This window comes from Podarcis gaigeae (genome assembly GCF_964106915.1).
Source record: "Podarcis gaigeae genome assembly, chromosome: 6".
Lineage (NCBI taxonomy): Eukaryota > Metazoa > Chordata > Lepidosauria > Squamata > Lacertidae > Podarcis > Podarcis gaigeae.
Genome location: NC_139682.1, coordinates 70,857,933 through 70,880,513, shown reverse-complemented (window position 1 = coordinate 70,880,513; position 22,581 = coordinate 70,857,933). Strand labels below are relative to the sequence as shown.

The following is a 22,581-nucleotide window of genomic DNA, read 5'->3' as shown; positions in this document are numbered from 1 at the left end:
TCAAACCATGGTGGTGAATACTGCCATATCTCGAGCCAGTAAAAAATTTAGAGACTTGTTCATCCCTGTTGCCCTCGAAATTGACCTTTGAGGATTTCCCCTTTAAGATTCCCATTAAATCGTAGTGTCAAGCCAGTCTAAATTATGCTACGATTCCTTGCAGAGTTCTGCAGGTTTTTGCCAGGTTAGTTAATCAATTCCTATTGGTCTTAGCCTCCAACCTTGAAATGATGAAACGGTCTCTCAATGTTTCATCGTCAGCGCTGCTCATCTTCAGAGCACCAGCTTGACTTTAGGTAAGCTTATTAAACAGTTGTGGTGGTATTCAAATAGACCCAAGCTATTTGTTTTAAGATGTCTGCATTAACAACAACAACAAAATCCCTCCACCCACCCCGACCTCTTATATCTCAACTTACGTAAACAATAAAATATTGTTGGGGAAGATGGTAATCAAAAGCGCAAGGGGAGGATGCGGCCCAAAGAATGCTTTCTTTAGAGAATCCACAGGCTGCCAATCATTCACACCCCTCTCTCTCCTTAAAGCCTCCTAATGAGCCTGGCTGCCGTGTGAGGCCTACACTGAAGTGAAAACCAGAAACAAAGAATTCCATTGACTTTCCCTTTGAAAATGCTAAGAGGTACTCAAAGGGCCCTTTCAGACATAATACCAAACTATGGTCCAGGCTAGGGTTATGTGAATGGGCCTTGGTTTCGTGTGCTGCCCCCTCGCCTCTGTTTTTCCCAGTGTGCCTTTGTGAAGAGGCGATCAGAAGCTTCTATGTCTAAGCTAGCCAGAATGGTTTCTTGAGTGCAGACTCATCCATACTGCTGAGGACTCTGGGTAGCTTAAGGCTGCAGCGCAAACCCACTTTGGACTGGGCTGGGAGGAGCCTCCTGTTCTGCCTACTGAATGTGCATGCAGTCAGAGGTACCATCACTGGGTTCCTGTATGCAGGAGTCTGCGGAAAGCCCCCAAATTTTGGGGGCAGAGGGGGCTGCTGTTACTTGACCACTTGCAAGGGGGTCTCCCCATTTTCCCCTTCCATCCATTCTGCCTTCCCCTTCCCCTTTTCCCCTCTTGCCCCCTCCTCTCCTTAAAGTCTCCCCACCCAATAAACTTAGGCTGAGGGCCACATGGAATTAAGCCAAGGGCTGCATATTCCCCAACCCTGATTTGAAAGTGCTAGCCCAACCAGAGTAATTTCTCCAGACTCACATTTCGTACAAGCTGTCTCCTTACTTCCCAACTACCAAAAAGATAAAAAGGTGGGGGGGGCGCGCGCACGAGCATTTCAAATCATCATTTCAGACACCTAAAAATAGAACAGAACTTCCTTACCAATAATTAATGAAGAACTTGGCTTTAGAGATAAATCAGCCTAGTGACTTTGGCTTATTATATAGCCTGTAGTGGTCAAATAACTCCAGGAGGTACCATGTTGCAAACTGGGAGGCTTGGCGGTGTTAATGAAAGTCTTAACAGATGTGTTTCTTCTTACAGTGAATACTGCAGTAGCCACAAGTTTATGCATGAAGTCAGATGCCATTTGCCAGCCTACAGCCAAAGGGTTAAAATAATGAGCAATGCCGAAAGATGGAAAACACGTGCTGCGTTGGGCAACAGTTCAGTGATACTGTGTCACCACGAGTGTGAGGAAACATCAAATGCAGCTACAGACTGTTTACACTGCCTAAAATCAATTTTGAAAAATGTAAGCACTGGCCTCTGTGGGGCCGTAGCTCGGATTTAAAATAAGCCTCCCAGGAGAAGGATGTAATTATTTTCCTCTTAATATCGAACATATCAGGTTTAAAGGGAAGAGGAATATAAAACGCTCCTTCGGTACAAGTGCCATTGTTGCAGAATCATATGGGCAAGGGGTTCAAAATCCAAGCCACGTTCTCTTTGCTGTGCTTAGAGGACATGAACAATGGCAGAGAGGCCTCCTTTCAAACCCACTTTGTATACTCACTGAGGATCCACGTTTTTGCTGAACTCTCTTGCCACTGAATGCAGAAGGGATAAACCACACAGGAAAGCTGACAGTTTGTACATGCTCTGCGCTTACTGATAATTTGCATGGAGGAATGGCTTGATTGTGTGAAGGAGCGAACTAGTACAGCAGAAACAAGCTTTTTCAAGCTTCGGCTGCCCATCACCAAGGCTAGAGTAATAAAGTGATGACAAATATGCAGACAGCACTCACCTGGAATTGAGTAAGACCTAAATCCCCTTGAATCTGCCCACTGATTCATTCTGTATACCCTTAATTTCCAACACCATCGATTCTGCCCACTGGTTCACTCCCACTTAGGAATGGGCAAACGTTTCTCAAGGCGTTCCAACATTAATCCACACTTTCGTCTTCTATTTCCCCTTTAGCTGCAATTGGTTTATTTTACACAAGTCAGTCTTCTGTTTTGTCATCTGCTCATGCAGAAATATATGTATTTTTAAAAGAATCAGAGCACACAATAAATGTGCATATCTCAGTTGCCAAACCAGTTATCTTCCCTTTGCATTCCCTTTCAAAGTTAATGCGTTTCGAGAGGGGTTCCCCCATTGGTCTTTTGCACCAAAGCAACAGAGAGTTTTGTGGCACCTTAAAGACATCAGAAAGTCATTTACGGTGGCAAGTCGAACAATATATAGGAGTCCTATTGAATTCCATGGGGTTTACTGCTAGATAAGTAGGGCTGGGATGGCAGCCTCTCTTGTTACTTTGATTTCAAAATTTCATATAAACCTGTCATCCGGTCTCATTTCCCTCACTCAGAAGTGGACAGGAGTGGGGCAAAGAAACTTTTTAAAACAGAAATTTAGGAGATGGGTGGTCAAAAATGAACAGACAAATCCAGATGATTCTCCCCACTTAGGCTCGGACTTTAAATGAGGAGAATAGCTAAAGTCTGCAGGTACCAAAATAGATCTTTAGAGGGATTAGAAGAAGAAGAATCTTTATTTGCGTCAGCTACTAGCCATAGCAATAGAATAAAACGCAATGTTTTGAAGATAGAGGTAAAAACTTAACTCTACAAAATACATTCTGGAGGTTTACATCAATATAACAGATCTTATTCTAATTGCCCCTGCTAATTTCTTTCTTTCTTTCTTTCTTTCTTTCTTTCTTTCTTTCTTTCTAAAATAATTTTTATTATTTTCCAACACAAATATACAATTCTGTCAAATTTTCACAAATTTTCACAAATTTGATTCTTTTTAGACTTCCTTCGGCTTCTCTGACAATCATCCATAATTACTTCTCAGTTTACGCATTCCTCTGTTATATTGCCATTAAACTTCCCTCCCACTCATATTTGTTTTTAACAATATATCTCTGCTTTCACAGTGCTTCTTGAAATCCCACCAGTGTTGTTTGCACATCACATGCTCTTTTCAGATATTCAACAAATTTCCCCCAGTCCTCAATGAACTTTTGGTCTTGAAGATATCTAATTTTCCCGGTTAATCTGTCCAATTCTGCATAGTCAGTCAGCTTCAGTCTCCATTCTTCTATTGTCAGTATTTCCTCTTGTTTCCATTTCTGGGCCAGTAGAGTTTCTTTCTTTCTTTCTTTCTTTCTTTCTTTCTTTCTTTCTTTCTTTCTTTCTTTCTTTCTTTCTTTCTTTCTTTTTTGCTGTCGCCTGGTTATCTTGATCTCCTAGAAGAAAAGACATAGTAGCAATGGCCGAGTGACCTGGTATGGACAGTAGTAAAGGGATAATAACCTCACTCTTCAAATCTTTACAAAGTGTGCAGGCTAGAAGCACACAAGCTACTGATTCAATACTGCCATCTCCGCATGGACATAAGCGTTTTTTTCAGTGGATTTTTAAAAATTTCGACCCTCATGTACAGCTGAAGGCAGAATATTTAATCTTGTGTAAGTGAAGGTGCATCTGTATTTTGGAATTGTTAAATTTTGCAAATAGGGTGCCAACATATCAAAAGGACTAGGCGAAAAATAATCATACCATGGACAAAATTTCCTTATTGTGGCCCAATTATTCTGTCGCTATCAAAATAGAACAAACCAACAACCAAAAATGCTTATCTGTAGTAGCAATGGCAAATGGGAGTCCTTGTCCAAAACAGGCAAGTATACAAAACATTTTCTCTCTCCAGACAGTGTCTTCCAGTGAACTTCACTTACTGATGCAAATTCAAGACTCTGTCGTAAATAAATTACCGTTCCCCACCTTTCCCTGATGTGTTGACTTTGCCATCCCTTGATGTTCTGCACCAGTGGAAAGGCATCGGTTGAGTTAATAGTGAGACAACTTCCCTAGCAAACAGCTGGTACATGAGCAGATTCCACAGCTACCACATTAATATCTTTAGTAGAGGAGCCCATTGACTCAGATTACATTGGGATGGCATAAATGCAGCTCCTATTTGCATGGAAATTGCAGCTTGAAATTAATTAGAAATGATTTAACTTACTTGCATGGGTCTAGGTCAGGCAAACAGTTGTCCCTGGCTCCCTATTGTAAAGCTGACTGCCAGTTAGTCTCTTGCAATCCAAACATTATAACTTTGTGTAATTTCCAGTTATTGACTGGAAATAAGTTTGCTCCAGAAGCCAAAGTGATGTTTGACTTGGATCTACTGGAGCATTTATGGAAAAGTCTTTTTAACGGTATGTAGGAAATAAATCACATGCTTTACAGAGAATTAAATGTCTTTCTCTCTGCGCATTCACTGAGAGGGAGGGAGGGATGAATGGGCTCCTAAAAAATATCTCAGCAAAATGGTATCGGATCAATATCGGAAGGTAAAATAGTTACTCTCCCACCCCAATCTCAAGTACTGTGTGAGTTCTGATCATGAACATTCCCACTCACTTCAATGAACATGAGCATCTCCATTCGAATCAAAGTAAGGCACTAGTTTATATACGCTTTCATTTTCACGCAACTTGTTCTTGTTCCCACTAGCACCCCTGCTAAGTTGAATCTGGCCCTATGGGTTCACTGAACTTAACAGAACCACATTTTTCAGTCTTAATTTTTACATTTACAGTGGTACCTCGGGTTACATATGCTTCAGGTTACATACGCTTCAGGTTACACACTCCGCTAACCCAGAAATAGTGCTTCAGGTTAGGAACTTTGCTTCAGGATGAGAACAGAAATTGTGCTCCGGCGGCATGGCAGCAATGGGAGGCCCCATTATCTAAAGTTGTGCTTCAGGTTAAGAACAGTTTCAGGTTAAGAGAAGACCTCCGGAACGAATTATGTGCTTAACCTGAGGTACCACTGTATAGTTCTCTTTCTTCTGTCATGGAGCGAAGAGCAGATCTTCCACCCAGGCAGTGGTTTTTGCATTTCAGGTGTTCAGCTAGGTAACCCTTTGGGTCCCTTCCAACTCTACAATTCTACGATTCTGTGAGACTCCAAGCAGCTTTGTTCCATCAAGGCGGTTGTCTCATTCAGACCATACTCTCAGAACATACTCAATCTACACTGCCAGGACACCCTTTGAACTGTCCCGTCTCTGTTGAAGAATGCCAGCAGTGATGCCTAGGTGGGCGTTCAATGCCAATGTGAAAAGGTGACAGTTTGGCAGGTGTTAGATAGCATGAAATCCTTGTCCTGGCAACAGTGGCTTCTTTTTGTCAAGGACAGAATTGGCTTGCTGCTTTGAGCTTTACCGGATTATTGAATAACACTGTACAATTGCTTCAGCAGTCATGTATGTTGGTCCATTTTGCATCACTTCACACACTGTAAAATAAATGGGGTGGGTGCTCAAAGTTAAAAGAGCCACAGGAATGGTGAGAGCCTTATTTTTAAAGGGCTGTTGACCTTCTCAGTCTGTTTTGTTTTGTTTCGGTATGCTTAACTGCCCCCAGGAGGTCATTAACAGACAGTGGTGACTGTTGTCAGGTCTTACTGTTTAATTAGATCACAGTTTCTGTCAAAATTCTAAAATTCTTCTTGGCACATGCCAAAATTTTCACAGTTTTTAGCCTTTATGTTGAAATATTTCTTAAACAATAAGCAGCCACATCTACCAGACAGTCAGCAAATTTATTTAATATTTACAGGATGCATTTAAAAAGATGTGCCTCAGGTTAGATTCACTGAGATGTTGACATCTTATTTTCCAAGACCTTCCTGTGGGTAATCCCTTAAAACTCATATTGACATTAATAGAAGCCTTAAGAAATGGACCGACTGTGGAGTGTTCAGTAATATCTTTAAGGAAGCAGAGTTTTCTTGCCAATCTTGCCTCCTCCACTCATCAAGAATTCTAACATTATTCTAAAAACAAACTTTTATCTGAAGCAGTAAACAAGACTATTGATATTTCCCTGGAATGACATGAGCACTGAATACAATCTGTGCTTTCAAATACAAGTCAAATCTAAGAGCCTCTTTTAACATAATAGCTACTACCACTGTAGGATTGCTTTGAAATTATTCCAGTGGAGATATTTAGGGGAGAGGAAATTAGTGGCCCCAAGATTAACCGTGTGTGTGTGTGTGTGTGTGTGTGTGTGTGTGTGTGTATACAGTGGTACCTCAGGTTAAGTACTTAATTAGTTCTGGAGGTCTGTACTTAACCTGAAACTGTTCTTAACCTGAAGCACCACTTTAGTTAATGAGGCCTCCTGCTGCCGCTGTGCCACCACTGCATGATTTTCTGTTCTCATCCTGAAGCAAAGTTCTTAACCTGAGGTAATATTTCTGGGTTAACGGAGTCTGTAACCTGAAGCGTCTGTAACCCGAGGTACCACTGTTTGTGCATATGTGTGTGTGTGTGGTCTGTTTCTGAGTTGCCCTGTGTGTTCTCCAATTTGAACAACAATTTGGCTCCTGAATCACTGTGTAAATGAATCCTGTGTAAATGAAGCTTTGTGGTTACCCATTCACTATCTAAAAACAGCTATGAAACTTTTCCCTCTGGGCCAAAGTGGATAAAATTTAGAGGTATAGGAGCCCCTCCAGAAAGGCTTAAGTCTGCAAATTGCTGACAAATAGGTCCAAGGACATTTTGTGGGGAAAGCAAAATTAATTCACTTCCTTCTTAATCCCACATGAGGAGGTGACCCGTGTTTATATTGTGCTCTTTCTTACCTTAAAATAATTTGGAGGAAGCTGGGTAGTGTGTCTTCTTGTTTGTACATATATTTTTTTAAAAAAACTTTGCAGTTCCAGCACTGACACTTGATTAGGTTGGGCACTGGACAAGAGCCACAGGGGCCCAGAAGTGCCTCTCACCTGCCTGAATCAGCTGCACTAGCAACTCCCCACCCTCCTCATTAGTCTTTTTAGGACAGCCATTTTAGCAGTTGCAATCACCAGACTTGACCAATTGTGCTGCCAATCATGCCACCATGACTGGGTCCCCTGGAGGTCATTTTAGGAGAGGGCTAGAGCAGGGCACTGCTTTGAAGAGGGAGCCAAGCTTAGATTCCATCCATGGAGGCCACCCATGGAGGACAACATGGGACACTAGCCTATTATAACAGCAGAGGGGGGGAATCACTGCATGGCCACATTGGTGTGTATGTGTTGGAGAGTGGGGGCTCAATGGTGACACTATGGCCCTAGTGGTAAGGGTAGAAGTAGGGGTGTCTCTCTCTCTGTGTGTGTGTGTGTGTGTGAGAGAGAGAGAGAGAGAGAGAGAGACTGTTATACACAGTCTGTAAAGTACATCTACTTCAGAGAATTAGAAAACTGGTTGGCTGAATCCCACCCATGGATGATTGGCAGTGCATGGATATAGTAGTGTAGTGAGAACTTAAAAGCCTAATTTAGATGGAGACATTATGGGATATGACTTTCACTTACAGAAACCACTGAGTACAGAAATTTCCTCAGATACCAAACATGTATATTGCTTATAAGACAGCTCACTCAATTTTTGAGAAAATAAAATTGCCAAATTTATTTTAACGGGACTTTAAAAGTGAAATCAATGAAACTGCAGCACACTGTAGCGCTTTATGTTGAGTTTGAATCAATAAAACTATATTGCACATGGCAACAGGAGGCTAAGGTAAACCTTAGCAGTATACCATTTAGCAGTGTTTTATAAGGTACATATTACACTGAATTCTAAAAAGGGGCTGTCATTGGGTTTCTTTTGTGAAACGGAAATAGAGTTTTTAATTGAGAAATTGTAAAATGGAATGTTTATAAGATTGTTACAAGTTCATCTAAATTAGCATTTAAAATTTGAGCACTTTAGAGATTTATTAGACCTTCTGAAACTCACCGTCAATTTCACACGATAGTAATAATATTTAGAATTTCTATAGCAGTTATAAACGAAGCATTGTAAAAAAATAATAATTTAAGGGATAAATCCTGCCCACTGGTTCAGTTCTAATACAGACCAATGAGAAGGGAGGTGAGGGGGAGGGAAATGGAAGGAAAAATCAGGAGGCCCAAGGACTTAAGTCGGAATACTAATTTTCAAAAGATGGGGTTTCAGGTGCTATTTAAAGACAAGGCAGTGAATATGTCACTGGAAGGATATTTCACAGGTAGAAAGCCAAAAGACGGAGAACACAGATTACAGTACCAATAGGACAAAAGCAATGCATTGGAGTGTGAGAAGCAGGGCTGCTCAGAATGTCAGCCTACGTACATACAGTATACTGGATTTCCATTCCCCACCCATCTGCATCAACAGAGAAAGTTGAGCAGACCCCGAGTCTCTGCCTGGCTAGCCTTTTATCCTTCCCAATCTTGATTGGTACAACTGAGTTTGCTCCAGGTGAGCAGCTGTGCCCCTCCAACTTGACAAAGAATGTGATCCTTACCGGCCCTGAACCTAATCCAGTCCAAGGAACACCATCTCCTCCTAGACCTCACAAGTCCTATGATCTTCAGCTGGTCCACTAGTGAGCTGGGCTGTGTTTGCTTGTCTGCTTCCGTCTCCTGGAGTCCACTGCCTGCTGTTCCTGACACCGTAGAGCCTGACATGACAGTGGAGATGGGGGCACCTTTAGTTCATGTGTCTCCTCCCCCTGGCTCCCACGAACTGTCGGCTATCCCCCTTGACGTTCTCCATGAGTACCTCCTAAGTTCCTATCTTCAGCTTGTTCCAGTGTGCATCAATTGTGGCCATACCCCTCACCGGGTTCCCCCTCCCTTTCCTTGGTGTCCTACCAACTCATGACAATGTCTTGACCAGACCCGTCAACATTCAATGGCTACTATATCTGTTCAGTCCTTGCTAGGCTGTTTTGTGGTTTTGCTCTGTTGTTGTATTTCTGCAAAGCTGTCCAGCTCAGACGTCCATCCTGTGTGTTGTGACCTAGTGTGGGTGTCAGGTACCATCCTCTTGGGACTTGGTGCAGCTTTTCCTCATTTGTGGTACAATTCTATCTTCAGTGTATCATTGTTTTTGAATGCCCCCTTCCCCACATGTGTCATGGAGAGATATCACTCTCTTGATTTTCCCTTTCAACTTCCATCATATGAATCCATTTTTACAGAAATGTTCTCTTTCAGAATCAAATGTGACTCTATTGGACTTGCAGTAGTCTACCTCCACACAGATGTGGTAGCATTGTGGTCATTATTTCCAATGGGTTTGACAACACTTGACCTCACACCAGATCCTGTACACTGTTTTAAAATTAAGCCCAATGTTGTCTCCTGTCTGATTGGTTCAATGACCAACTGTCCTAAAGCACAGTTGTTTAGGCTATTTAGAATTGTTACCTCTTAGTTGTGACCAGAACATGCACCCGGTCTGTTACCCAGTGTTGCTCCCCACCCCACTTTTCAAGGGCTGATTATATTAACCATTACATAGACCTCAAGTAATTAACCCTCTAACCCTACCCTTTTCCAGGCTCCATGCAAAGTTTTCAAGTCCTTTTCTGTGCTCCTTTGTCACAGTACACACAAGTAGTCAGATTTTGCTTTGTTTTCCTGTTCTGGATTCTTAGCTGATGAGTTTCCCTTAAACCAGAATGCTTTCCCATGATCAAAATGGTCCTGAGATCAGCCCAACGTATGTACAGGAGATCACAATTATTGTTTCCTTGTTGGTACAGTGGCAAATTTAGAAGCGAGGTCAGCATTCTGTACAAAGCTAAGCTATTCAGCTGAAATCAACAAATATTCAAAGTATGAATCTCCTCTCAATTCTCCTTAACTAACCCTAGGGTGACTGCTGGTGGGTATTTTGTGTCTGTTTCTGGCTTGCAGGTAAAGTCTGTCCCTTCGTTGCCGAATGTCAGGAATGCAGGAACCTCTTTCCCCTTCTTTCCAGGGTTCAGATGAGCTGCAGTTGTGAACAAGCCATGTATAATATGCACATATAACTACATCAGATTGGTCTGAATTGGTTAAAGCAAGTGAGCTGGAGAAAAATCTGCAAGCTGCTCTAATTTAGACTTCCTCTGGACTTAATTAAGCGACTTTAGATTTGCTTTGTCTTTCCTTTGATATTTAGCCAAGAATCTTCTCAATAAACCTATTTCTGTTCTAGGCTTGAGAAATAACACACCGTAGGCACATAGTAGGCTTGTGAATGCAATCAGACTTATTATCTAAGTTGATCATTATTTTCTACAGAATTGATTGCTATTTATGATCTTTAATAGAGGTCATTATTATATTACATGCATTCTGAGTATGATTATGTTGCTTTAAATTAAAGCTTGCAGTTAGCAAGGATAAAGTATTTCTGATTATTATTTTTTTACAAAGTGCAAACTAAAGCAATTCCATAAATTATATGCATTGTGGTATAATGGAATGGCTGTTGTTTTCTGTACCAGTATCTCTAGGTAGAAAAAATATATACAGATAGTAAATTTTGCCTTCAGTTGTCAAACCACAAGGAACTTCCCAAGGAAGTTAGTGGCCTTGATTGGGCAAAACAGATGAAAGCTGGACCTTAAAAAAACACACAAAAAACCCTTGGTCTTTGGGGCTGCTACTTTGATTACAGAGTGGGAGTGCTTAATTGTAATACCCACTATTACAGACAGAGAGGGAGTGGTAAAGAAGGATGCAATCAACTGCTTGTGATTTTAATCCTTGCTCATCTTGGCTTATGAAACAAAGCCAGGAAAGACTAGAATGTACTTGCTAGAAGTTTCATTTTGTGAAGTAGCACATGCAATGGCCTTTATTTATCGGGTTATGATCTAGGCAAAGGGAGGAAATTAGCTGGGTTGCATTGGAATGTTAGCCTGCACTTTCTAGAACTTTCTGCACAAACGAATTCGTACATCTCTGAATATTGTGATGCACTTCTCCAAACAAAAATGTGCATGATAAAGGGCATATATCGGGGGGATGTGTCCATACAATCTATATATTAATGAAAATAGCATACACAAATTGCATCGTACTTGAGAAAATTGGTCTCAAATGCAAGTGTATTGGCAAAACCACATGCAAAGGGGTGGATATTGGGGAATGTGTTCACTAAAATACTGACAAAGTTCCATGATTACTTTTTTTTGGGGGGGGGGGTAATTGCAAGCTGCTGCTGAAATGTGGCAAACTGGAATTCACATTGGAAAAATGAGAAACTAAGAGAAACTGAAATAGACTGATTTCCCTGACCCCAATTGTGGCCCCAGCAGAAAAACTTCCAACTTGATTTTCTGATTTCATCCATGATCACCTCTTATTCCCCCCTCCCCATCCAAATTGTATGTGTGGGCAAGGAATGGGGGCGGGGGAGAGACTCCCTAAAGGGTGAGAATTCTGGCAGCTATGTCGAGAACTGGAATGAGAAATGAAATGATAACGTCCACCCATATGCACTATTTTAATTAATGTAACATTTTCCCCCTTTTATGTAATTATTGATCGTAAATTACTGTAAGCTTTTTATTTTAAAAAAAAAAAATAAAAAGAAGGAGAAAAGGGGAAAGCATCTGGGCCCCTGCCAGAATCGCTTTCAACCTAGGCTTGGCAGTAAGAATGTACTCCTGGCCTTGGTAGAACTATGTATATGGAAACTGAAAGGGAATTATTCTCTGATGCTTCCGCAGTCTAGGCTTGAAACCACTCATCATTTGTGGTGGGTTATTAATGAAGTAGGGACGCGGGTGGCGCTGTGGGTAAAAGCCTCAGCACCTAGGACTTGCCGATTGAAAGGTCGGTGGTTCGAATCCCCGCGGCGGGGTGTGCTCCCGTCGCTCGGTCCCAGCGCCTGCCAACCTAGCAGTTCGAAAGCACCTCCGGGTGCAAGTAGATAAATAGGGACCGCTTACTAGCGGGAAGGTAAACGGCGTTCCGTGTGCTGCACTGGCTCGCCAGATGCAGCTTGTCTGCGGACAGCGCTGGCTCCCGGCCTCTAGAGTGAGATGAGCGCACAACCCTAGAGTCTGTCAAGACTGGCCCGTACGGGCAGGGGTACCTTTACCTTTACTTTTTATTGATGAAGTGCACAGCACCTTGTGAACATTCTCAGAACCACACATGAATGGTTCTATTCATTCTTGTCAAGTGACCTGAAGAGATTGATGAGTGTCTGTTTATGATCTCATCTGAGGAGGATTCCTGTATTGTTTAGGTTCCTTCTCTCTCTCTCTTTCAATATATATATGTGGCATTGCTGGATAATCAGATGTGTCCTTAGGATCCTGATAACACCCTGATCTAGAGTTGTTTGGTTTATTTGTTTGTAAATCTGACCCAGGTCCTGCCGTCTCATTGACCAAGAAGCAGATGCTTATGTTATGATGACCAGTGAATTTCTACTGTTAGATGAGCAGAAGAGAATTGCCGGGAGGGGCAAAGTCAGTACGGGAGCTTCCTGACAGGTGCATTGCTGTTGCTTACCAAGAGAGGGAAAGGCTAGGTGGCGGCGGATTTGGTGTGATGCAAATGTTCTCCTGCTGGTGCATTTGCCCTGCACCAACCTCCCTGTTCCCTTGCCTCTCCTGCTAAGCAACAGTGGGACACCTGCCAGAAAGCAAGCATAGCAGCTCCATCCAACCCAGTGAGCTGCTTCCGCATATGAGATACATAGGTGAGATAAGCTTCCTTGATCAAACTTTAGTACACACAGGATTGGACTATGTATCATCAGATGTTATCTTTAGACCTACAGTTATTTGGGAGGGAAGTGGGTGGCGCTGTGGTCTAAACCACTGAGCCTCTTGGGCTTGCTGATCAGAAGGTTGGTGGTTTGAATCCACGCAATGGGGTGAGCTCCTGTTACTCTGTCCCAGCTCCTGCCATCCTAGAAGTTTGAAAGCACACCAGTGCAAGTAGATAAAAAGGTACCACTGCGGTGGGAAGGTAAATGGGGTTTCCATGCACTCTGGCTTCCATCATGGTGTTTCATTGCACCAGAAGTGGTTTAGTCATGTTGTCCACATGACCTGGAAAGCTGTCTGTGGACAACACTGGCTCCCTCAGCCTGAAGTGAGATGAATGCCGCAACCCCATAGTCGCCTTGGTCTGGACTTAACCATCCAGGGTCCTTTACTTCTTCTTTTTTACCTTTTACAATTCTTTGGGATTATAAGCCATATAATTGTCATATTTAAACCTGCAGCTAAAGTGGATGTATTAATTTGAGTTCTGGTTCTGCACTATACATGGTTTAACTTTAGGTCCATGTGCGTTCCGAACATTTTGTATAAAGCGAGGCAAACAGGGAAATGCCCTTTAACTTTTCACTCTCGTTCGTCTCGCATGACCCAGAGTGAGCAAAAATATTTGCAAGACTGAAGATGCTGTTGCAAAAACATGCCAGCAAATCACATGAACTCTGTGTGCACACGCACGAAATGACTTTTTGACCAATAATAGTACATTCCCTGATTTAGGTCTGCATGCTCAGTTATCTATCTTGCTGTTGCTACTCAGATTTCCTGGACATTTAGCAATTAGAAGAACACCAAAAGCCTTTTGCTCTCCACCCTCTCATTTATAGAGAAGGTTGGTAATTGAAACCTAGAGTTTTTGAGTTGAAGCTGGTGCAGTGTGCTAAACCACACAGCAATGACTGCTGTGCCATCATTCTTGGATTCCCATCTATTTCCTTCTGCCTACATGCTGTATGTACTGATTCACTGGCTTGATGACTCTCACATCAGTTTACTGCAGTGTGTAAGAATTCACCCATTCAAGCAGTTGGCAAGAAGATAGGCTCCTTTTGATGGAGTCCAGGCGTCACTTCAAGATGGATTTAGAGGATGAGTCTATACGTTACTTGGATCCTGTATGCGATCCTACTTGTTGTCAAGTAGTGGTGTGATAGATTGGGCTCACACGCGACAGATAGTTAAAGGTGGATAACTGATGGACATTAATTGGTACCAGCTTGCAATAGGTCTGATCAGGGACCACAGATTCAAGGTATCTTTTATTATACAAATTCATCTCACTGCTGCATATTAGAATACCACTTTCACATTACAAATACTGTGCATGAAGAGAGAATAATAAGGAGAAGTTGTGCGTATTTGAGAAAGAGAGGTCTGTTGGACCACTCTCACCTACTGGGAATAGAGAGAACATATTTTGTCCTTGCTACAACAGTGTCCCCAAATGCATAATTTTATTTTTCAACTTAGAGGTATATGGAAGCAAGCAAAGGATGTCTCAAGCATGTCACATTGTTGGTAGCTGCAATCCAATATGCATTCCAACACTACACCCAGCCCGGCTGGCCTCCATCAACCTGCCTATGGTATGACACCAGCATCGCTCTGCTGGTGTGGAGCTTCCCTTCCAGCCTCTGGATTTTTTGGCTGGGGGAAGTGCCACTAGTAGGATTCTTCAGGATCTGGAAAGCCCTGAAGGCTTTCCAAGCATGGGAAGAGAAGGGCCAGGGCTTTTTTTCAGCTGGAGCTCTCTGGAACACAGTTCCAGCACCTCTCAAGTGGGTGCCATTGTCATTATAAGAGAATAACACTGAGCAGCACTGTGCTGGCTCCTGAGCCAGCCTAGTTGCCATCATGTGGTGGTGTTGGGCCCAATATGGGTCAAACGGCTGCACCAGTTCCCGGCTTGAACAGAACCACCTATCCTTACCCACAAACATCCTCATTTTTGCTTTATATGTGGAGAGGAAGAGGATTGCGCTTCTCCAACAACCCTGGTCTCCTTATGTCCTTTGACTCCATCCCTGGCCTTCATGCATTGAGACAAATGTAGGATGAAGGTCAGAGTTTAATCAAGGGTTCCTGCTGGAACAGTGGGATTTCAGAAGGAAGTTGAAGTACCTCCAGATGCTCTGTGAGAAATAGTGTTCCAGGCATAAGTAGCTACTGCAGGCACTAGCTACTGCAGCAGGAACAGATGTTTGCAGATGGTAGTCATCTGAAGAGGAGCGGGACCACATCAGAAATGCACACAGATCCACTTACTATAAAGATGATGTGTGGTTTCATGGGTTCAATTTAAACAGAGCCACTCTAATGGCCCTCTTTGAGCAGCCTCCTCCCTACCCTAACTATTCTGTCAGGAAAGGTGAACCCTTAGTACATCATAACTGGGATCAACCCCCAAGGCTGGCTTGAAGGCACAACTAGGTCAGTAACTCATGGGATCAGACTGTTAGTACCCATCAGTGGAAAATATCTGAACTGGTCAGCATGGCTGAAAAGAGGGACATAACAAACACGCTCCCATTAATTTCAAGTCCCTTCAAGACTGTGAGAAGCAGTTATTTCCTGGTAAACACCAAAATGTATGTGGTTTTTCTCTTCCTGGAATATTACTTTTCAGGACCATGTGATCTAGCTATTTCCACTGGCAGTTCTGAAATAAATGAAACTTAACATGTACAAACTCAAACAAAAACAAAATAAAGCTGCCAATAGCTTAAAAAAAGAACAACAAACTCACCTTTGCTTTCTTTCAAAAGAAAGATCTTGCTGATCACAGAAAAGTGCTTTTCGTGTTAATAAGGCTACTTTTGGAGATCCAATGTTGTTTTTCACTAAGTGAGAGAGTAGGAGGCATTTGAGAGGTTGACTTCTCTCCCATAACACAAGTGTGTTTAAAATAGTGGCAACATGTGCTTTATGAGGAAATGAGAGAGGGCCTAAAATGCCCTTAATTTGTTTTTATAATAAATATCATTAAATGAAAATGTGAAGCCATATATTTCATATATTTCATTTTTTTCCTGCTTGCAGCTTTGAATGTCAAAAAGAGAGAGAGCCATTTCATGAGATGGTTGAAAATAAGCCATTGCTAACAATGAAGTCACTATTTTATGGAAACCTGATCAACTTTCTTGGATAATTTGGGATATTGTAACAATATTTTTCAATGCAGGGGATCACTACAATCCAGGAACTTGCGTATGGAAGAAATGAAAAATGGTTACCATGGTAGTTCCAACTGGACATGGAAAACCTGTCCCCACCTTCAACAAACTAAGCACTTCATGTTCCAACTCCATATACTTGCTTTTATAAGTATGCAAGCTCCTTATATAGTATTAGTAATATGGTATTTGGGATGGTGGGGGGAATGTAACCAGAGATACAATATGAAAGGTTAATTAAAAAATGGTTTGGGGGGGGGAGAGAAAAGACTGCATGGAAAGTAGGGCAAAGGGGTTCCCTGCTATACCTTTTTAATGAAGTCTCGGTCGTTTGATGGCTCCTAGCCCCATTCTTCAACACTTCCACAAAAATGTCACATTCTTTATGGGGGGAAAGTGTGGAATGTGCCTTAACCACATCAAGTGCACCATTTTACAGTTCAAGTTCAATTAATTAAGCCTCTATTCTTCATGCATGACTAGCCATCTCTCACTTATAGACCCAAGGCGTAGCTCGAAGGGGGCAAGTCAGGAAGCCGGTAAATAAATATATATTAAAAAGAAAAGGGAGCATTCTCTGTGTTCATTTAAAAAAAAAAAAAAAAAACCCAAACAAAATCAACACTTCTTTATATATACTAGATGCAAGCGTGCCCCCCCCCAAAGAGGTTATATATGTTGTGGATTTGCAAATTAGGGACAGCGTATTACTGTGTCCCAATAACATGTGCTGTTGGGGGTTGGGGGGGAGGAAGAGGAGGAATGGTTTTAATTGCAACAAAGAAAGGGCAACCTCCTTTATACATGAAAAAATATCAGATTCTATATACTGAAGCTAGAAAAGAGGTAATGTATGCATAAGAGAATGAGTAGAATGAAGGAGATGGGGCTCACTAGCAACTCTTCGCATGGATATATTAATGGGACTGGTGTGTGGGTGTAAATCTTGCCCTTAAAATATCAACATGTAGCCTAAATTTGCAATTAAAAAGCAGAATGATTCATGACAGAAGCCAGAGAAAGAAGGGGGTTGTATAACAGTACGTTTCTGAGCACAATTCAAAGTGGGGTGCTGACCCTTAAAGCCCTAAATGGCATCGACCCAGTATACCTGAAGGAGTGTCTCCACCCCCATTGTTCAGCCCGGACACTAAGGTCCAGCTCCAAGGGTCTTCTGGTGGTTCCCTCAATGTGAGAAGTGAGGTTGCAGGGAACCAGACAGAAGGCCTTCTCGGTAGTGGTGCCCGCCCTGTGGAACACCCTCCCATTAGATGTCAAGGAAATAAACAACTATCTGACTTTTAAAAGACATCTGAAAGCAGCCCTGTTTAGGGAAGTTTTTAATGTTTGATCTTTTATCATGTTTTTAATGTTCTGTTGGCAGCCGCCCAGAGTGGCTGGGGAAACCCAGCCAGATGGGTGGGGTATTGAGATATCTACTCAAACAGATTTCTTTAAAAAAAAGAAACTGAAACTGAATTCTTCATTTGCTTTTGAACATGGACTAAACCTGTGGAAACATGTGATGCCTCCACATAATGGGGAAGCAAGATGATTCCTGATGGACTGTCTTCTTGTGCATCTACCAGACATCCACAGATGAACACCAGTATACACGTGTGCAAGCAAAATCCTTTACTGGAGCTCAGACCTACTGCATGTGTTGGATTTTACATATGTATGGCCTGTGTGAAATAGTGTAGTCCAAAGTTTTGGATTACAACTTCCATCATCCCCAGTCAGCATCGCCCAAAGTCAAGGGTGAAAGGAGTTGTGGTCCACAACATCCAGAAGACTCCGCAAAGCTGCTATCTCTGCAGCTTTCTTATGGCACCGGATAGTGCACACTCCAGAAATGATCTCTTTCAGCTTCTGCCTTCTGCAAGAAGGTACAGGGTTATAAAGACTAGGACTAGCTGCCTGAGAAACAGTTTCTATTCAAATGCGATTTTGGTTTTAAACGCAGTGTAAGGAGTGTCTATGGGAGTATATTGTATTTAAGAATGGGGTATCAGAGTTTTTAGGGGGCTAACCAGGTTGGGATAGCTGGGATAGCAGGCTGGTTGGTTTTTGAATGCCTTATGTAGATTTTTTTCAATTTCATTGTTCTGTATGGGACAGTGACAATAAAGATTGTCGTATCGCATTTCTTTGTCTGACAAGGTTTGCTGGTTAGGATAGTATGGATAAAACAGCCCCTTCCATACTTCCTTGAGCTCCTTGGAGGCAGGATAGGATACAACTGTGATTACGATTACATCAGCAAACCCCTAAAATATCCGGTAATATGCCTGCACTGATACGTTGGTAGGTTTATCTAGACTCCAATATGGAACGAATTAAGGAGCGTACGCTTTATCGTATCATATTGGATGGTATCACAGAATGACTCACTGTGTTCTTAAGTCGGGGGTTTGGGCTTACAGTTCATGAACTTCAGCGCCACCTGCCATACCCCTTTTGAAATCGGGGGTTTCTTTCAAAAGCAGATGGTGCTAAGATATTGTGTGTGAGTGTGTGTAAAGCAGGGAGTTTCTCCTGTTCAAATAAAAAACATCCCAAGATAAATTGATAAATCTCACTGGGCATACCCTGAAGAGCGATTTGGAGTCCAGCCACAGAATTTGGTTAGAATTCTTGTCAAAAGAAGGTTGAGAGAATGAGAGAGAGAGAGAGAGAGAGAGAGAGAGAGAATAATTGTTTTTTTTTGGGGGGGGGGAACATTGTGAGAATTAAGATGTAGCATCCCTACATGATTAGTGGGAGGTGGGGGGATATACTTTCAGTTTACCCAAGTTTATTCTTTCTCCTATGGCTGCTGTATGTTTCTTATTCCTGGCTGAGATAAACTCACTTCACAGTACTGTACATGAATGCCTCTCTCTTTTCTATTGCTCTTTTATCTCTCTCTGGACCTCTTGGGTATTCCATTATGTGCGTATTCAGGCTGTATCTGTTTTTAGCAACACATCCCTATTACCTGAAGCAATAAAACCAGCCCTGTGGTTTCACTGTGGCATCCTCCCTTTTGGGGGGCATGTATCACACATAAAGAACAGAGCCCCAAACTGCAAAGCCAGCCTGTGTTAGGATCCCTTCATAGCTTCTCGTCTTCTCCAACAAGTCCCTTACAAAGAAGGTGGCTAGGGTGGGGAAGGAGGTACAGAATCTAGCTGAGTGGTTTGCTCCTGCAATTCGCAAGCATACCCCCAAACGATTAAGCCGACTTAATAAAGCAACAGTTCTTGAGCTTAGCATATTTTCGCGTCTGAAGCAGTTCCCTTCTTATTGCTGCTTTCTCCCCTCGTCTTCCTACAAGCAAGAGGGGGGGCAAAGTGAAAGAAAAACAGATTACTGTAAATGTTGGCAGGGAATTCAATTTGCATCATTTTCTTAGAAGTCACATGATTTGGATTTCCTCTTGTTTATGATAGATTGCAAAGGCCTTCCAGATGTTTTTAATTCTCAGACTTTTTTTTTAAGGAAGGCAATATGATCACACACAGAGATATATATAGATAGATAGATGATAGATAGATGATAGATAGATATGACAATAGACAATGAGTTAACATGCCACAGCAAGCATATCAGGCTGACACATATTTCTATGGATGACCACAAGTCAGGGAAGCCAGGCATTTGCCGAAGACAACCAGGCAGACTGCAGGCGAAGGGAGTTGAAGGGGGCTGGGAGTGTACTTTCAGTTCCTGTTTCCAGTTGAAATCACCATCATCCCCAGCCCCAGGCCAAGCCCACAGCGCAGCTCTATTGGTCTAGGTTGCATTTACTTCCTGCATAAACATAAACACCTCTCAGCTGTATTGTTAAGTTGAAAGAAGCAGCTTGTTGACGCGGTGCTTTCTGAAGTTCGGAGCCAGGATATTGCAAGAGGGAGAGAGAGAGAGAGAGAGAGAGAGAGAGAGAGAGAGAGAGAGAGAGAGAAAGTGATGGCATTTTAACGGCTGCTCGACTGTGAAGAGTGTTTGTGCAGGAAATGCTGGAGGCCTGCCCAGTTTGCTGTGCTAGGAGCTGGAAGGAAACGCAACCGGGCAAAGGGACACCTGAATGAAGCCCCGAGGGGCAAGGCAGTTAGCATAAAAGGACATTGGCCAGGCACTGGAGGAAATTGGCAATGGACAGTGGTGGCGAACCTTTCAAAGTCCATCCTGACTCTGCCCCTCTTATCAATGCAGGTAACTCTCTGTTCTTCATAGACAAATGACAGGCTGCCTCTGACGCGTATCTGTATGAATAAAGTGGGAGGAGAGGAAGACCTAACACTGTGAATGGGGCACGGGAGGTGTTTTGTGCTTCTTGGGCAATGTTGCTTCCTTTTCTTACTACAGTTGTCAAAGCCAGAATCTCTGGGACACTGGTGTCTGATGAAATGAATCTCTGAGTGCATGTAAGAAGAGTTTGTTATAAACTTTTAAAATATTTGCTTTGAAGAACACGGGGGTCCGTCAGAAACTTATGGAGCCATTAGATGCTAATGGGATCCCTAGAATGATGAAGTCTGCAATGAGAAGATATATCATGCTGTCTTTCCCTGAAAGACAATTTGCCCAGCACTTCTGACCTTCCCATGCAAAACCCAGCTATGGGGTAATGTTGAATGGGTTCCCATGTGTGTTTGAGGTTCATGCAGGACAACCACTGCGTGACAAGAAACTAGGGCCACATTCATACCATACATTTAAAGCATTGTGGCACCACTTTCAACAGTCATGGCTTTCCCCCAAAGAATTCTGGGAGCTGTAGTTTAAGGGGTGCTGTGAGTTGTTAGGAAAACCCTATTCCTTTCCCAGAGCTACAATCCCCAGAGTTCCATGTGAAGAGGGATTGGATTGCTAAACTACTCTAGGAATTGTAGCTCTGAGAGGGGAATAGGGGAAATGCTCAGGAAATGCTGGTATATCTGAAAGGGCTGGGTAAAGCTGGCCATAGTTTGAAGGTGTGATGGGACCACTCACTCTGTCAACAGCACTACCCTTATAAAAAATGGAAAGGTTGATAGCAATATTTCCAAGTAGCTTTAAATACATTTTTTAGACTGTCCATCATGGGATGTTACCAGGGGATTATTGGAAGGTGAAGGAAATTATCTTATGGAGGGATAACAGGAAGAATGTAAATGCACCATTAAACAATCAGAGCCAAGGAAATGAGCCTTCTGTGTCCCCTTCAGTCATATGGTGCCTGTAGATACTGAACATGTGGCAGGTAGCCCCACCCCTTAGTTTGAGATATTTGTGTTGTGCCCCTATCATCATCATGCTGGCACCAGTGTGTACCTGTGTCAGTGTGATGGTGGCCACCAATGTGTATGGATATACACGCATGGGGCTTCCTCCTTGTGAATGGGGATGTTGAACAACCTGAATTTTCATCTCCATGGAGGAAGCACTGCATGCTAACATCCAAATGTGCACAGGAACCCCTTGGCTGTTGTGTGTGTTAATGTGTAAGGTACAAGGAATGTTCTCATGAACTTCTTCACACATTGATTAACAAATGCATGAAAAGGGCTTCTGGGTCTCTAAAATCCTATAGGTGATTTTTTTAAAAAGCAACCTTTTGAAAAGAAATAAAATGTGACCCATTGGTTATACCAGTTTCAAAGCATTTCTGCTGCTCCACAGCACAGCAGTGTGTGTGTGTGTGTGTGTGTGTGTGTGTGTGTGTGTCTACTAACACATCTGCAGCAGATGTTTCAGGTCCCCAGAAGTAAATCAGCTGTAGAAGTTAGCCTGGGAAGTAATGGATACCACGGAAAAGGTGATTAGTGTTCAGCCGAGAACCATAATAGCTATGGAGATACTGTTGCCATCCAAACAGAGAACCAGCAACCCAGGATAGGTGTAGATTAGTTTTTGAAAATGCTTATAAAGGTGAAGAGGCTTGTATTGCTATCCAACAAAAGCAAGTTGTGAGACAGAGAGAGAAATTCTGGTTGCACACCTGCATTTGGGTATGTCTATGGATGGTTATTATTAAAATTGTGAAGCAAGTATATTTAGGAAAATTATGCAAAGCTTGTTGAAAGACAGTTTTGCAGTTATTTGTGCTGCAGGCATAATAAAATATTTGAGCCTTGTCCCACCTGTGGTGAAATGGAAAATTAGCAGCATGCTGGCTTTGAAAGATAACTTAAGGAAGCAAAATATTTGGTTCCGATCTTCTGGTGGGCGTTATGATATCCTAATTGACAGTCACTTGACTGGGGATGAGCATGCTATCTCTGAGAAGGCCAGAACCAATTCAAATAGAGCAGCTATTTGTGTTGGATTTGAAGGCCTGAAGTTACCTGCAAAGCAGATTTGAGTATTTTGATTGGCTCTCAGCAAAGTCA

At 42.4% G+C, this 22,581-nt stretch overlaps 1 protein-coding gene and 1 long non-coding RNA gene across 4 annotated transcripts in view; both read left to right on the top strand.

The window, feature by feature from the left end:
* The window catches only part of LOC310846700, a 560,034-nt gene that overhangs the window by 293,687 nt on the left and 243,766 nt on the right, over positions 1-22,581 (top strand). The gene's annotated exons all lie outside the window — the stretch shown is intronic.
* LOC310846648 (uncharacterized protein) overlaps positions 19,760-22,581 on the top strand; it is a 246,588-nt gene continuing 243,766 nt past the window's right edge. Inside the window, exon 1 of one of the 3 annotated variants that reach the window (XR_014565411.1) lies at positions 19,760-20,422. Coding sequence is in view for 2 of the 3 variants with exons in the window: in XM_083743618.1 (XP_083599744.1) it covers positions 20,362-20,422 (61 nt within the window). In the remaining variant the exon portion in view is untranslated. The remainder of the gene's footprint in view (positions 20,423-22,581) is intronic. The other 2 variants (XM_083743618.1, XM_083743617.1) reach the window with 2 other exon arrangements.